Source organism: Myotis yumanensis, unplaced genomic scaffold (assembly GCF_028538775.1).
Source record: "Myotis yumanensis isolate MYYU_CA2020_CCGP unplaced genomic scaffold, mMyoYum1.0.hap1 SCAF_7, whole genome shotgun sequence".
NCBI classification, from domain to species: domain Eukaryota; kingdom Metazoa; phylum Chordata; class Mammalia; order Chiroptera; family Vespertilionidae; genus Myotis; species Myotis yumanensis.
Window position 1 is genome coordinate 33,602,418 of NW_027223758.1, and position 14,451 is coordinate 33,616,868.

Here is a 14,451-nt window from a genome sequence, read left to right on the forward strand (position 1 = left end):
TCTCTGTAAAAAATCAATAAAATATATTAAAAAAAATAAAATAAAAAGAAAAGAATATATATATATATATATATATATATATAGTTAAAAGGTAGCCCGGCTGGTGTGGCTCAGTGGTTGAGCATTGACCCATAAGCCAGGAGGTCATGGTTCGATTCCCAGTCAGGGCACATGTCCGGATTGCAGGCTTGATCCCCAGTAGCGGGCATGCAGGAGGCAGCCGATCAATGATTCAAAAAAGACATTTTCAAAAGAAAATGTTTTTAGGCCCATGGGCATGTTGAGCAAGAGCCTCTGAGACAATTTCTTACCCAAAGATGGTCTAAGTAGGTCCAATTGCCAGGCAGAGCTCATGGGCACAGAGCTGGGCACTGGGGTCAAGGTGATTATTTCTGGGCCTGTGTGGCTCTAACCAGGTTCCGGGGGACCCAGGACATGTGGGATGCAGGTGGGCAGAGCCAGGGCCCAGTCTGGGCATGATCGTGCCCTTCAGCCCTGCCTGAGAGCCCCTCTTCGTCCAGGCCCCACCCTGATCCTGTTCAAGCCAAGGCCTGGGAAAAGGCTGCTGCCCCGTGCCCCGGGGCCCCAGGTGCCCCCTCCTTTTTCTCTTCTGCTTGTTCCAACACCACTCCCCCCCCCGCCCCCGTCCCCCCCTCCCGTCGGTCCGTGGGAAGAATGCTGTGTCCTCTGAATGGGGGCCAAGAGTGACAGGTGGTGGCAGTCCGAGCTGCATGGCCCCTGGTGTAAGAGATCCTCTCCTCCGTCCCCGCCTCCCCTGCCTGCGCCCCTGCCTCCGCCTCTGCCCACCCGGCCCAATCCCTTACAACTGCCCCAGGACGGCTCCTGGGCAGCCGCTGCAATACAGACGGCACCGGGTTGCCCCTCTCTGCTCCAGGTACCTCTCTCCCCTCAGTCAGCTGGCCCTGGCCTCTCAGCCTGACAAGAGGAGGACTCCCACCGCCTGACACACCCCACGCTTCTCTCTGCAGCTAGAAAGACCTGAGTTAGACAAGCGGAAGCGGACGCCTCCCTACCTCATGGCGACAGAAAACGGAGCAGCGGAGCTGGGAATCCAGAGCTCACCAACAGGTGCCAAGCTGGGGCAGGAGGCGAGGGAGGAGCTTGGGGAGGGGTGTTTGAATCCAGGTTTGGGCCAGTTCCTCAGTGGTAGTTCTCTGTGTGGTGCCTGGGGGACTCAGAAATCCGAATTCTCTCTGGGTAGGACTGGGCTGGTCAAGAGCTTACATGAACTCCTCCCCAGAGAAACTAGGAAAATGTGAAGCTCTCATGGATGGCACTAAATCCAGGGCAAGGAGTGACAGGGCGTCCAGGCCCAGCAGAGGACCGGGAGCCCTCTATACAGGACTCTCAGATCCCAAGGGGCCCTAGAGGCTCAGGGGGACAAGCATTTGCAAATCTTTGCCTTAGTGGGGACCTGGCCCAGAGCTGGTCTCTGGTGAGCCTGGCTGGGGAGAGAGGGGAAGGAGGGTGAATCCTGACTGGCGTCTCACCTCCTCTACAGACAATGCACCTAAAGGTGCAGCAGGCGAAGGACCCTCAGCTACAGAGAAAGACCTTGCCCCCCCAGACCCAAAGAAAGAGCCTGGTTCCCAAGAACCAAAGGAAGAAACTGCCCCCCCAGATCCAAAGATGAATCCTGCACCCCCAGACCCAAAGAAAGAATCTGTCCCCCCAGACCCAAAGAAGGAACCTGCCCCCCCAGACCCAAAGAAAGAACCTGCCCCCCCAGACCCAAAGAAGGAACCTGCCCCCCAAGACCCAAAGAAAGAACCTGTCCCCCCAGACCCAAAGAAGGAATCTGCTCCCCCAGACCCAAAGAAGGAATCTGCCCCCCCAGACCCAAAGAAAGAATCTGTCCCCCCAGACCCAAAGGAAGAACCTGCCCCCCCAGACCCAAAGAAGGAAACTGCCCTCCCAGACCCAAAGAAAGAAGAACTTGCCCCACCAGAACCAAAGAAAGAACCTGCCCCCCCAGAACCAAAGAAAGAACCTGCCCCCCCAGAACCAAAGAAAGAACATGCCCCCCCAGACCCAAAGAAAGAGCCTGGTCCCCAAGACCCAAAGAAAGCATCTGCCCCCCCAGACCCAAAGAAAGAGCCTGGTCCCCAAGACCCAAAGAAAGAGCCTGGTCCCCCAGACTCAAAGAAAGAAGAACCTGCCCCCCTAGATCCAAAGAAAGAATCTGGCCCCCCAGAACCAAAGATGAAACCTGACCCCCCAGACCCAAAGAAAGAAACTGCCCCCCCAGACCCAAAGATGAAACCTGACCCCCCAGACCCAAAGAAAGAATCCGTCCCCCTAGACCCAAAGATGAAATCTGCCCCCCCAGACCCAAAGAAAGAATCTGCCCCCCCAAACCCAAAGATGAAACCTGACCCCCCAGAACTAAAGAAAGAATCTGTCTCCCCAGACCCAAAGACAGAAACTGCTCCCCCAGACCCAAAGAAAGAAACTGCCCCCCCAGATCCAAAGAAAGAAACTGCCCCCCCAGATCCAAAGAAAGAAACTGCCCCCCCATACCCAAAGGAAAAGCTTAGTCCCCAAGAACCAAAGAAAGAACCTGTCCCCCCAGATCCAAAGAAGAAACCTGCCCCCCCAGACCCAAAGAAAGAAGAACCTGCCCCCCCAGACCCAAAGAAAGAAGAACCTGCCCCCCCAGACCCAAAGAAAGAAGAACCTGCCCCCCCAGACCCAAAGAAAGAATCTGCCCCCCCAGAACCAAAGAAAGAATCTGCCCCCTCAGACCCAAAGAAAGAATCTGCCCCCTCAGATCCAAAGAAAGAGCCTGGCCCCCCAGAACCAAAGAAAGACTCTGGCCCTATAGACCCAAAGAAAGACTCTGGCCCCTCAGACCCAAAGAAAGCCTCTGGTCCACTCACCATGAAGAAAGGTGCCAAAGCCCCTGCCCCAGAGAAAGGGAAAGGTGGCCTGGCTCAACCCTCAGCTAGCAGCCAGGGGCCCGAGGGAGAAGGCGACTTGGGCAGTGTTGGGCAGCCAGCAGCCCTGCCCCAGCAGACCCAGACGGCTGAGGCCAGTGTCAAGAAGCCCAGCGACGACGATCATCAGGAGTCCTCGGGCAACCAGGATCCTGGAGAGGCCAAGGAGCGAAAGAAAGCAATAGAGAGCCAAGCAGCGGCCAGGAGGGGCTCACCGGCCTTTCTGCATTGCCCCAGCTGCCCTGCTGCCATCTCCAGGTGAATGCCCCTGCCTGGGATCAGGGAGGGGACTCTGTCCCAGGGGTCGTGCTGAGCGCCCCTGTCCTGGGAATCATTGCCGTCACATTCAGAGCTGGATTGGGTAGGCCTGATGTTCAGCTACCTCTTGCACAAAGCAGGAATTTCACAGAAGCCTGGGATGTCGGTCGGAGAGGTCCTCAGAGACCGCTCAGGTGAACTCTTCTTCTCTAGGCACCTGAAGTTCAGAGTTCCCCTTATTCTGTGAACTTGGGTCTAGCCAAGGGTGGAGCCTAGATATCAGGAGGAAAGGAAAACCCCTCTTCTTAATATAATGATCAGTATAACACGGAAAGTTGACTCATAACAGATGGGTAGATCCTTCCTAACACTTTCATAACTTACTAATACTTTTCATAATAAAGCATCAGTCTTATGAGGTAATCAATTACACTTACCTGAGTGCTAATCAGATTAACCAGGCCATTAATGATATGTTGTAAACCACAATAAATAATAACACCATATCAACTTAAATTTCATATTAACATCAATTGCATTGCCACTGTTTTTATGAATCAAAAGCTATGTTACCTCCCTAATTATATCCATATAATGATTGCTCATATCACTAATCCTATTAATGGTCAGTTATTATCTATTAGTGTGTTAATAGTCAAGGTAATGACCACAGTCATTTATGATAATATTAACATCCCTTGATTTTGCACAAAGTGACTTGGGATGCATCACCCCATGCACTCGGGGTGGGGGGCAGGGTTATATTCGCTCCAGAGAGCAGATGAGGCTTTGGAAGCCTGAAGACCGGCCGGAGGCCACAGTGGGGCTGTGGCTGCGAAGGGCATCACCTCTGTGTTCTCACCTTCTAGCCCGGAGAAGCCGCTGGCTGAGAAGCCCCCAAATGAGGCATTGGAGCTCATCTTTGAAGGGGTGCCCGTGACCCCCAGCCCCACAGATCCCGTGCCAGCCAAAGCAACAGCAGGAGGGGAAAACATCCCGCGTGGCAGCCAGAAGGAAGCAGGAGAGAAGGCTTCAGGCCAGGCTGGCCCGGCTGAGGTGGAAGGGGACACCTCCAGGGGCATCGAGTTCCAGGCTGTGCCCCCGGAGAGATCGGAGGCAGGGCAGCCCCTCTGTCTCACAGCCAGGGAGGAGGACTGCTTCCAGATTTTGGGTAGGCCAGGGGCAGGAGTGGGCTTGGGGCTGCCTGGGGGCCCAAGGGAAAAGGGGATGGGGATCCCCAAGTCTCCCCACTTTAGAGGACTGAATTGCTCTGAGCCATGTCTCACCCAGGCTGATTCATCTAAGTGCCACACAACTCCAGGCAGCATGAGTTTCTAGACCAGCGGTTCTCAACCTGTGGGTCACCATCCCTTTGGGGGTCGAACGGCCCTTTCACAGGAGTCGCCTAAGACCATCGGAAAACACATATATAATTACATATTGGTTTTTGTGATTAATCACTATGCTTTAATTATGTTCAATCTGTAACAATGAAAATACATCCTGCATATCAGATATTTACATTATGATTCATAACAGTAGCAAAATTACAGTTATGAAGTAGCAACGAAAATAATTTTATGGTTGGGGGTCACCACCACATGAGGAACTGTATTAAAGGGTCGCGGCATTAGGAAGGTTGAGAACCACTGGTCTAGACCCTTCTGATAAGTGGGGAGCTGGAGGCTCAGCAAAAGGAAATGGAACAAGCGCCCCCAAATCCACAGCGAGGACAGGACCTGCACCTCTCAGGGCGTCCTCACGCCAGAGCTCCGTTTGGCGTTCTTTTACTTTGGCTAATATGGGGCTTTGAAAAATGTCAGGCAGGCAACTGGAGCAACACCAGCTCCCTGGGCCGTGGAATTGGAAGTCAGTCTGTGGAAGGACTAAAACGCCAGACTTTGGTACTTAAACCACTTCGTGGACGGGGTGGGGAGGGTTCATGCGCCGAGGAGCACAGGTGTCTGTGCGGAAGCTGTGGCCAAGGAGGCTGGCACGTGAGATGGGGCAGGACCGTGGCGTGGCCTTAACTGGTGACCAGACAAGGAGCCCTGGCTTAGTCAGCGGGCAGCAGGGAGCCACTGAGCATGCGTGAGCTTGGCCGGTGGATTGAATAGGCTTGGGCCAGGGTACGGCTGGGCTGGGGGTGGGGTGAGATGGGGTCAGGAGAGCCCAGAGTGTCCTGACACCCTCCCCCCCTGGGCCGAGGTGCCCTGGGAGACTCGCCAGCCTGCCTAGTGAGCGGCACAGTGCCACCCAGACAGGGTGGGAGGGCCTGGCGGCTGGGCGGCAGCCAGGAGCCCTGCCTCCTCCTGAATAAGGCAGAGGCCTCCGCCCCGCCCCGAAATCACATCCTCAGGGTGACGGGACCTGAACCACCTCCAAGGGCCTTTGATTTATCACCAGCCCGGCTTCCCTGCCACCTCTTGCTATTTATAAAGAGCTTTCCATTCCCGGTGATTCAGCCTGCCCCCGCCAGGGCCCCTTGCTCACCGCTGTTGTCACTAGGTGGCAGCCTCTCCCTAACAAACTCCCTCCCTGCCTCCACCCCCCCTCCCCTTCCCATCTCCCCACCAACCCCCCTATCCATCTACTCCCTGCCCACCCCACCCCCCCGCCGGCCAAGCACGGGTTAGACACCCATTCCGCTGGCCTGGCCAGCCTGTGGTGTTATTTGAGGGGATGGTAGGCAGATCCCATCACTGCCCCCATCAGACATAGTAACCCCTATCTGGCCCCTTTTTCTTCAATGGAAATGCAGATGGCTTGGGATGCAGGTCGCTTTGGGGGGGTCCCAGGAGTCTAATGGACCATCCCCATGGTGGTGCCCGGAGTAGGTGAGCCTCCCTCTGTCAGAGGCAGAGGCCTCCCAAGGCCATTTTGTATGGTGGTGGCAGAGCTGAAATTGGAAACCGAGTCCCCTAGCCCCTGTCCTGGAGCCAGCTGTCCCCCAGGTATCACTCAGTGAACTTCTCTGGATGCGCCCAGGCCAGGCACGGGTGGGGTGGGGGGTGAAGTAGGGATTTGGCGGGGAGGTGGGGGGGGGGGGAGTGCCCAGTGGATCCTCAGCAGCCCCTGGCACTGACTGTGATGGCTCTGCTCTGCCTCCAGATGATTGCCCGCCACCCCCGGCCCCCTTCCCCCACCGCATCGTGGAGCTGAGGACTGGGAATGTCAACAGTCAATTCAGCATGAACTCCAAGGAGACACTGGGCGGGTAAGAGCTGGGCCCCTGGGCCCCTGAAGAGCATCGAAGCCCCGGAGGCTTTGCATCTTCCCTGAGCAAGGCCCAGCCACACCCCACTGGACGTGACCCAGTGAACACATCCCTTCTGGTGGTTGCACCTGTCATGTGCAAGCTGTCACGTGGCTGAGGCCTAGTCATGTCACTGTCACTCACACAGACACACCGTCGGCCATTCAGTATTTCCTATAGGAGCGGCAGTAGTTTCCTGTCTGTCTCAGGTGACTCCTGCTTTGTAAAAAGCCCTGAAGGTTTCCTCCCCTGGGGCCCAGAGCTCCAGGTTGTCACCTCAGGGACCACTCTGCGGATCAGCCTGCCCTTCCTGTGCCCGCGGTTTGTGTGGTTCAGCCATTGTCCCTGAAGTAGAGCTTCAGGAGGGAGTGAGGGCTGGCTGGGATGAGGGCCCCACCTCACGGTGGGGATCCAGATGGGCACAGAACACAGGCCCCCTCGGCCCTTGGCCCTGAAACCCCGTCACTCCCAGCCTCGTCTCTCTCCAGCGGCAAGTTTGGAGCGGTCTGTACCTGCACAGAGAAAGCCACCGGCCTCAAGTTGGCAGCCAAGGTCATCAAGAAACAGACACCCAAAGACAAGGTAGTGGGGGTGGGGGCTTGGTTATGTGAGAGGCGGGATCTTTGGAGTGTGGGGCCTCTCACCTCCCTCTACCCATGTGTCTGTCCAGATGGACAGATAGACAACCCTCCCACTGGGGCCTGATGACCCTAAACGGAAACCAGACACCTCAGTTAGTGAACGTGTCCCGGGACTGCCCATTCTAGGCACGGGATATTCATGCCCTCTGTGTTGTTCACTTCAACAAGCACGGATAAGTGCAGGCTCTGGGCCAGGCCTGTGCTGGGCATTGGGCGTCTGGAAATGAAGTGAATGTGGTCCCTGCCCTCAGGCAGCACCAAAGTGAACAGGCCTGGTCTAGAGTTCTGCCTCCAGCATCCAGCCCAGGCCTGGCTCAGAGGAGGCTGAGAGCAGGGCTTGCTGAGGAAGGAAGGAAGGAAGGAAGGAAGGAAGGAAGGGAGGGGAGGAGGGAGGGAGGAAGGGAGGGAGGAAGGAAAGAAGGGGAAACAAGTGAGGAAGGAAGGAATGCAGGCAGAGGCTCACATGGAGCGAGGGAGTCGGTGTGTGAGGAGGTGATGACAACCTAGCCACCTGGTGTAGTGAGAGCTGTAACTGGGAAAGCTAGGGCAGGGCGGCAGTGAGAAGAGGGCAGAGGAGGCTCCTGTTTCAGCCTGTGGGTCAGGGAGCCTTCCTGGGCTGCTGTCCTGAAGACTATGAAGAAGGAGGGACTGTGGGAAGAGAGGGCTGAGAGCTGGAAATAGAGGGAACTGCTGGGACCCTTGAGTTGAGGCAGAGGGAGCTGAGAAGTGAGCCATGGGCCTTCCAGGCAGAGACCACAGCACGTGCAGAGGCTGGAGCCCAGGAGGAGCATGAAGAGCTGCTCCGAGTGCCCTGAACTCCCGTCGTAGCTCTAAGCACATGTGGGAGGCATGTATTTTCTATGTGACTCTGTCTTTCTCTGCCTCTTCCACTTGACAGGGCCTGGATCCATGTTATTGACGGCTGGGTCCCCAGGCCTCGATCATGGGCCTGGCTCAGTGTAGATGCTCAATCCATGTGTGCTGCACACATTCACTGGAGGCAGCTATGGATTAATTAATTCCCAAGCAATTTTTGGTGTGCCATTCAATGTGCAAAGGAAATGGCAGTGAACTCAAAGAGTCCCTGCCCTTATGGGTTGACATGCTAGAGAAGAGAAACAGACAACTAAAAAGCAAAATGCAGCAAAAGGCCTGGTGCCAGGAACTGAGAAGTGCTAGGAAGAAAAACAAAGGCAGGTAAGAAACAGGGAGTGCGGAGCTGTGAGGGGGTGCGCAGAGAGAGGGGGCAAGGTTAGGCCTCTCTGAGGAATGTGTGTAAGGTGAGACACAAATGGAGGAGTGGAATGAGAGAGATGAAGTGATTCAGGTAGAGATACGATGTCCTGGTGGGGGAAAGTTCAGGGAGAGGCCTGATTTGTGGCATTTGCCAATTTCCGTGGTGTAAATATTTCTACCATAACTGATTTCAAACTACCTATGTGACAACTGGCTTGCAAACTTTTTCAAAGTGACAAATAATGGTGGCTTAGGCTAGGAAGGCAGTGGTGGAGGAGGTGAGAAATCACTGGATTTGTAATCTAGTTTGAAGGTAGAGTCAGAAGATCTACTAACGGATTGGATATGGGGTGTGAGGAAGCAAGATTAAGAGAAGAATCTGGGATTGCTCCTAACGTGTAGTCCTGCACGCCTGGGTGAAGAGCGATGTCCTATTGCTAATGGACAAGCTCAAATGTGGGGAAGGGGTGCTGTCAAGGGTTTCATTTTGGACTTGACAGAGTTGAGTGCCTCTAGACATCCAAGGGAAATGGCAGCTGGGCAGCTGGAGAAATGGGTATGTTGAGTTCAAGGGAGTGCTCAGAGGTGGAGATATGTATTTGGAGATTGATCACATTCGGGTGGAGTTATCTAGTCATGGGGCGTGAGGAGAATGCCCAGGGAGAGAGTGTAGGGAGGGGAGTGATGAGCGGGGAGGTCTGGGCCCTTGGGTTCCCAGTATTCTGCCAGGAGGAGAGGAAGAACTACAAAGGAATGGTGTCCCAGCAGGAAGGACCGGGGGTGGTGAGGACACAGGCTTGTGGGTGGGCAAGGAGGCCAGTGAGGAGGAGGCTGGGCAGTGGTCCAGGCCAGGTTCCCCTCAGGGTGCAGGTCTGGAGGGTGGAGGGCAGGGAGTGATGACACTTGGATGGTCCCCGACTTCCCTGGTCCCCAGGAAATGGTGATGCTTGAGATCGAGGTTATGAACCAGCTCAACCACCGCAATCTGATCCAGCTCTACGCAGCCATCGAGACCCCACATGACATCATCCTGTTCTTGGAGTAGTGAGTGCCAGCAGTGGGGGAGGGGCGGGGGGTGCCGCGGGCCCAGAAGCAGCCTGTAGAGGGGTCTGTGCACGCAGCATCGAGGGCGGCGAGCTCTTCGAGAGGATCGTGGACGAGGACTACCAGCTGACCGAGGTGGACACCATGGTGTTTGTCAGGCAGATCTGCGACGGGATCCTCTTCATGCATGAGATGCAGGTTCTGCACCTGGACCTCAAGGTACTGGGGCTGGGCCTCCTGGGAGGGGTCGGTAGCAGCATCTGACCACTTGAAATCAGCGTTGCAACCAGCCACCCCCCCCATCCTCTCACCCCTTCTTCTCTCCCTCCCACCTGTAGACTCAAAAAGGGTTTACTGAGCACTTACTAAATACCAGAAATAAAGAATGAGGCAGAAAACAAAGTGAAAGACTTGGTCCTAGCTCTTAGGAGCTTCTAGCATCTAATACTAGACACTTTTGCAGCCCTGTGATCCCCAAGCGCAGTGCCTCCCACAAAGAACTTACTAATAAGTGTTGCAAAAGCACTTACTTCTGTGCTGGGCCCTGCAAGACACTGCAGGTGTTTGTTTATTTAGTCAACACATACTTGTTGAGGGCCTACAGTGATCCAGCAGGTGGAGATCCAGGGGTGAAAAAATAGACAAAATTCCAGGAGGGGAGTCAGAAACACAGATCAGTCAGTGCAGCAATACACACACAGTAGGTGCTAACAAAAAATGTTTAATGGAAGACTATTGATATCCCTCTTCCGACCTTGCTCAGTCCTTGTAGATAGCAGGTTGGGGGAAACGATAGATTTTATGATCAACTGGTAGTGTTATATGAAGACCTAGAGTGGGGAGGGACTAGCCTTGAAGTAACTTCACTCACATAGGATTCTGGGAGCCATGGCTGAGCACCGATGGGTGTCTTTGTTCGATACCGAGGGTGAGGAGCAAAGGGGCCGAGAGAAGATAGAAAGCACGCTGCGCGCCCGGCCCCTACCCTGTAGCGTGCGCTGCGGGTCTTTGCTGGCTGGCGGCAGGCAGAATGATATCAAAAGACCGTGCACTTGTTGGGTGACTGTAGCCAAGTCACTTCTGTGTCTGAGCCTCAGTTTTCTCAGCTGTGAAATGGGGACGGAAAGTGACAGTCTCTGCCTCAGAGCTGCTGGGAGGATCGAGGAGCTAGGCCGGATGTTTGTAGGTATTGTCATCATCCCTAACTGGGAGACAAGAGTAGCCCCCCTAGAGCATGCCAGGGGCAGTGCGAAGCCCTCCGCACCAAGAGGCTTCTGAGGGCCCTGAGCTAGTGTTTTCTTTCTCTGGTCCCTGGAGCTCCACGTACCTGGCGGTGGCCCTGCACTGGCCTCTCACCAGGGCACAGAACCACTCCATCCTCAGAACTGCTAGAACCTGTTCTTTCATGGCCTGAGATGAGGGGAAGTGCCGTCTGCACCCACCCAGAAGCCTGGTGCTGCGAGACCTCCTCCCAATCCCTCTCGGGCTCAGGTCCCACGCCTGAGCTGGAGCAGGCGGGTCTGGGGTCTTGGATGGGCTGCTAACTCTGGCCGCCTGGGCCTCTGGCTGGACCTGGGACTCGGGTGGACTTGAACAGGGAGGGAGGGTGAGCCGGGTCAGAGGCCAATCCGGGCCACCCCTTCTCCTCAGCCAGAGAACATCCTGTGTGTCAACAACACCGGCCATTTGGTGAAGATCATTGACTTCGGCCTGGCACGGAGGTACCACCTTGGGGGGAGGCCAGGGCCAGCCTCTGAGGAGGGCAGAGGGCGAGGGAGAGGTCCAGGGTGCCTGGCAGTGGGCTGTGCTCTGAGCATTTGGTCTCACCCCCAGGTATAACCCCAACGAGAAGATGAAGGTGAATTTTGGGACCCCAGAGTTCCTGTCTCCTGAGGTGGTGAATTACGACCAAATCTCCGACAAGACAGACATGTGGAGTATGGGGGTCATCACCTACATGCTGTGAGCCCCAAGGGAGCGTGGTGTTCCTGGGGTTGGGGCGCCTGTGTGGGCAGCTGAGGCCAAGACTGGCCTTGGGGTCCTGGTGAGGCGGTCTCACCTCACTCATTCACTCAGTCAGGCTTTTGCTGGGTGTTGGGAGAGTTAGGGAGAACCAGGAAAGGGGAACTTTGCACCCATCTTACAAATGGAGGAACCAAGGCCTCTAAAGGCGTAGCATCCCAGCCCAGGGCTCCGGACCGCAGATCTCTGATGACCCCGGGTGGGGGCACAGGGGTGGTGGACACTTTTGTGCACTCACCATTCCTCTTCTTGACTGTAACCCTGGGAAGCTGGGATGATTATGCCCATTTTACAGATGAGAAGAGTGAGGCTCAGAGAGGGGAAGTGACTTGCCCAAGGTCACCCAGCCAGATTCAAACTCAGGTCTGTCCCCCGTGAGAGGCTGGGAGTCTTTTCAGCATCTGGTGCTGCCTCCTAGGATCTATCCCCATCCCCCAAACCCTCCAAGGTGGCTTAGCCTCTCTAGTCTCACCTCGCTGCCCTCCGCCATCCGCTCCCTCCAGGCTGAGCGGCCTCTCCCCCTTCCTGGGCGATGATGACACGGAGACCCTAAACAATGTCCTAGCTGCCAACTGGTACTTTGACGAGGAGACCTTCGAGGCGGTGTCAGATGAGGCCAAAGACTTTGTCTCCCACCTCATCGTCAAGGACCAGGGGTGAGGCTCACCACAGGACACGAACCCCGCTGTGCGAGCCCAGTGCATGCGTGTGCAGGCTGGGTGGGAGCTGGTTGGAAGGCCGGCTGGGCTCCAGTGCCCGTGGGCACGCCACCCACCCTCTCCACGCCGCCCCCTCCCCACAGGGCCCGCATGAGCGCTGCCCAGTGCCTCGCCCACCCCTGGCTCAACAACCTGGCAGAGAAAGCCAAGCGCTGTAATCGACGCCTCAAGTCCCAGATCTTGCTTAAGAAATACCTCATGAAGAGACGCTGGAAGGTACCACTGGGCTGGAGGTGGGTGAAGGGAGGGGCTGCAAGGCGGGAAGAGCTCCTGGCACCAGGTTCGGGGCCCCACCAGCCCTGCCTTGGCAGGTTCTGCCCACCAGGCCTGGCCCTGTCTGGAAAACAGGGTTGGCTTTTCTCATTGTCCTGGGCTGGCTCCTGACCTTCCGCCCACCCCCTCCACCCTGAGGAGGGCGTCCATCTGGGGCTCAGGGTCAGGACAAGGTCTCTGACCTCATCACAGGCTTCCTTCCTTCATTTTTCAAATATTTATTGAGCTTCTACTACCTCTAGGCATTGGGGATACACAGTGGGTAAGACACAAGGATTTCAGTCTCTGTGGACTTACTGGTGGTGGTGGTGGGGTGGTGGGAGATAGGAAAAGGGTTAAGGAAGGGCTCTGGAAAGAACAAGGAAGGTCAGGAGAGGAGAGGTCGCACTTCTAAATAGGTGCTCAGGGAGGACTCACTGAGAGGGAGAATGTGAACAAAGACCTGAAGGGGGTGAGGGGTGAGAGTGTCCCAGGCAGAGGGAACAGCCAGTGCAAAGGCCCTGAGGTAGAAGCATGGTTGGCGAGTGTGAGGAGCAGGTAGGAAACCAGGACTGATGAAGAGTCAAAGGGGTGGGGGAGTGAGCGCCGAGAGGAGCGGGAGGCAGGGTGTGGAGGGGCTCATTGGCCACGGCGAGGGGTTTATCTTTTACTTGGAGCACCTTGACAGAGCGCTAGTCTGGCTGACAAATGTGTGGAAGGAAGGAATCCTGGAGGACGCAGTCATGGCCCCTCCTGTGGCCGTTTTGAGCACTGCACCCTCCCTGGCATCTGGCCCTCCTGCAATAAAGGGGACTTTAGGAGACACTCAGCTGCCCCGATGCTGACTGGGACCCCTCTCCACCCTCCCCCAGAAAAACTTCATTGCTGTCAGCGCTGCCAATCGCTTCAAGAAGATCAGCAGCTCAGGGGCACTGATGGCTCTGGGGGTCTGAGCCCCAGAAGCGGTGGAGGCCTGGATGCAGCTCCATGGTGGCCGGGGCTGAGGCCTCACAGCCCAGAAGGCCAGGGCAGATGGCCAGACCCCAGGGTGGGCTGGGCAGGACAAGGCTGCGCCAGGCCAGGAGGCTCGGGGCTCCCCACGCCCCCACACAGCGACCGCTGCCCCGATGAGAGCTGCCTCGGATGTGGCCGGAATCCATCCTGCTCACGCCTCCCCAGACAGGCTCCGGCCCATCGGCCACCGCCCAGATGCCACAGGCCCGTGGTTCCTTCCCTGGCTCCCCCTTTGGAACTGTGGCCTGGTGACCCCTGCTTGGCCCCACCCGGGCATCCCTGGCCTGAGCTTGCTCTCGGCTGAAGTGGGAGGGCTGGGGTCCCAGCGTGTGGGGCTCCTGCGGTTGTGGATGGGAGGCTCTTGGTGGGGCAGGAAGGCAACCAAGTCCATCCCTGAGGCCAGCTGCCGGGAGACAGAGCCGGCTTTGTGAAAGAGGATCTTCACGCCACGCCTGCCTTCCTACACCCAACAGATAAGGCCCAGCACACACCATCTGGCCAGCTCCAGCTCCCACCCACCTTCCTTGCCGACCACCAACACACAGGAACTCTGAGTGAGAGAGAGGACGCCCAGCCCAGGCCTGGCGGAGGGGGCAGGGAGGGGCCTGGGGGACAGTGAAGACCACCCCCGAACTTGCCTGAGGGCCTCGCTGGCTCAACCCAGCCGCTGTGGGCCCCCATCCCTGCCACGTGGGCCTCAGGTGATGGAGTCAGCAGGCCCCGGAGGATGGAGTGCAAAGGCCGTGGGCAGCCCCCAACCTGCTCTCAGCTTGTGCCTTGTAAATAAATGTACAGGTTGGATGTGGCCTCCTTCTCTCTGCATTCATTCAGATGAAGTCACAGGCGACCCCCATTCATTGAGAACCAGCCTGTTAGCGATGTGTTGGCTCCCAGTGTAACCGTCGCCGGTGCAGCCTCAGGAGCCACACTGCCCAGTGCATGATCTGGGCCAGTGGCTTCCCTACGTTGTGTCTCAGTTTCCTCATCTGTGAGAGGGAGGTCACAGCACCAGCTCACACTTACTGGGTGATTACTGCGTGCCAGGCTCTATC

At 56.5% G+C, this 14,451-nt stretch overlaps 1 protein-coding gene across 3 annotated transcripts; it reads left to right on the forward strand.

Moving 5' to 3' along the window:
• The first annotated feature begins 756 nt into the window (after nucleotides 1–756).
• On the forward strand, nucleotides 757–14,200 carry MYLK2 (myosin light chain kinase 2). 3 transcript variants are annotated; one of them, XM_070420106.1, is made up of 13 exons: nucleotides 757–895; nucleotides 990–1,089; nucleotides 1,523–3,215; nucleotides 4,085–4,386; nucleotides 6,327–6,432; nucleotides 6,960–7,053; nucleotides 9,283–9,392; nucleotides 9,470–9,611; nucleotides 11,043–11,113; nucleotides 11,226–11,354; nucleotides 11,918–12,070; nucleotides 12,217–12,349; nucleotides 13,258–14,200. In XM_070420106.1, exons 2-13 carry the CDS (start codon nucleotides 1,038–1,040, stop codon nucleotides 13,336–13,338), a joined length of 3,066 nt encoding a protein of 1,021 aa, XP_070276207.1. In that variant the 5' UTR covers nucleotides 757–895; nucleotides 990–1,037; the 3' UTR covers nucleotides 13,339–14,200. The 3 variants fall into 3 exon arrangements, 1 of the variants encoding a protein (XP_070276207.1); XR_011472124.1 differs by lacking the exons at nucleotides 12,217–12,349; nucleotides 13,258–14,200 and adding an exon at nucleotides 11,710–11,777 and having other exon boundaries at nucleotides 11,918–11,997; XR_011472125.1 differs by lacking the exons at nucleotides 11,918–12,070; nucleotides 12,217–12,349; nucleotides 13,258–14,200 and having other exon boundaries at nucleotides 10,710–11,113; nucleotides 11,226–11,253.
• The last annotated feature ends 251 nt before the right edge of the window (nucleotides 14,201–14,451 follow it).

Bases quoted from the DNA above. Each gene is read 5' to 3' on its own strand.
- MYLK2 (XM_070420106.1), top strand. From the start codon at position 1,038: ATGGCGACAGAAAACGGAGCAGCGGAGCTGGGAATCCAGAGCTCACCA. The intron at 4,387-6,326 runs GTAGGCCAGGGG...CTCTGCCTCCAG, and splicing joins GGACTGCTTCCAGATTTTGG to ATGATTGCCCGCCACCCCCG. The intron at 9,612-11,042 runs GTACTGGGGCTG...CCTTCTCCTCAG, and splicing joins TTCTGCACCTGGACCTCAAG to CCAGAGAACATCCTGTGTGT.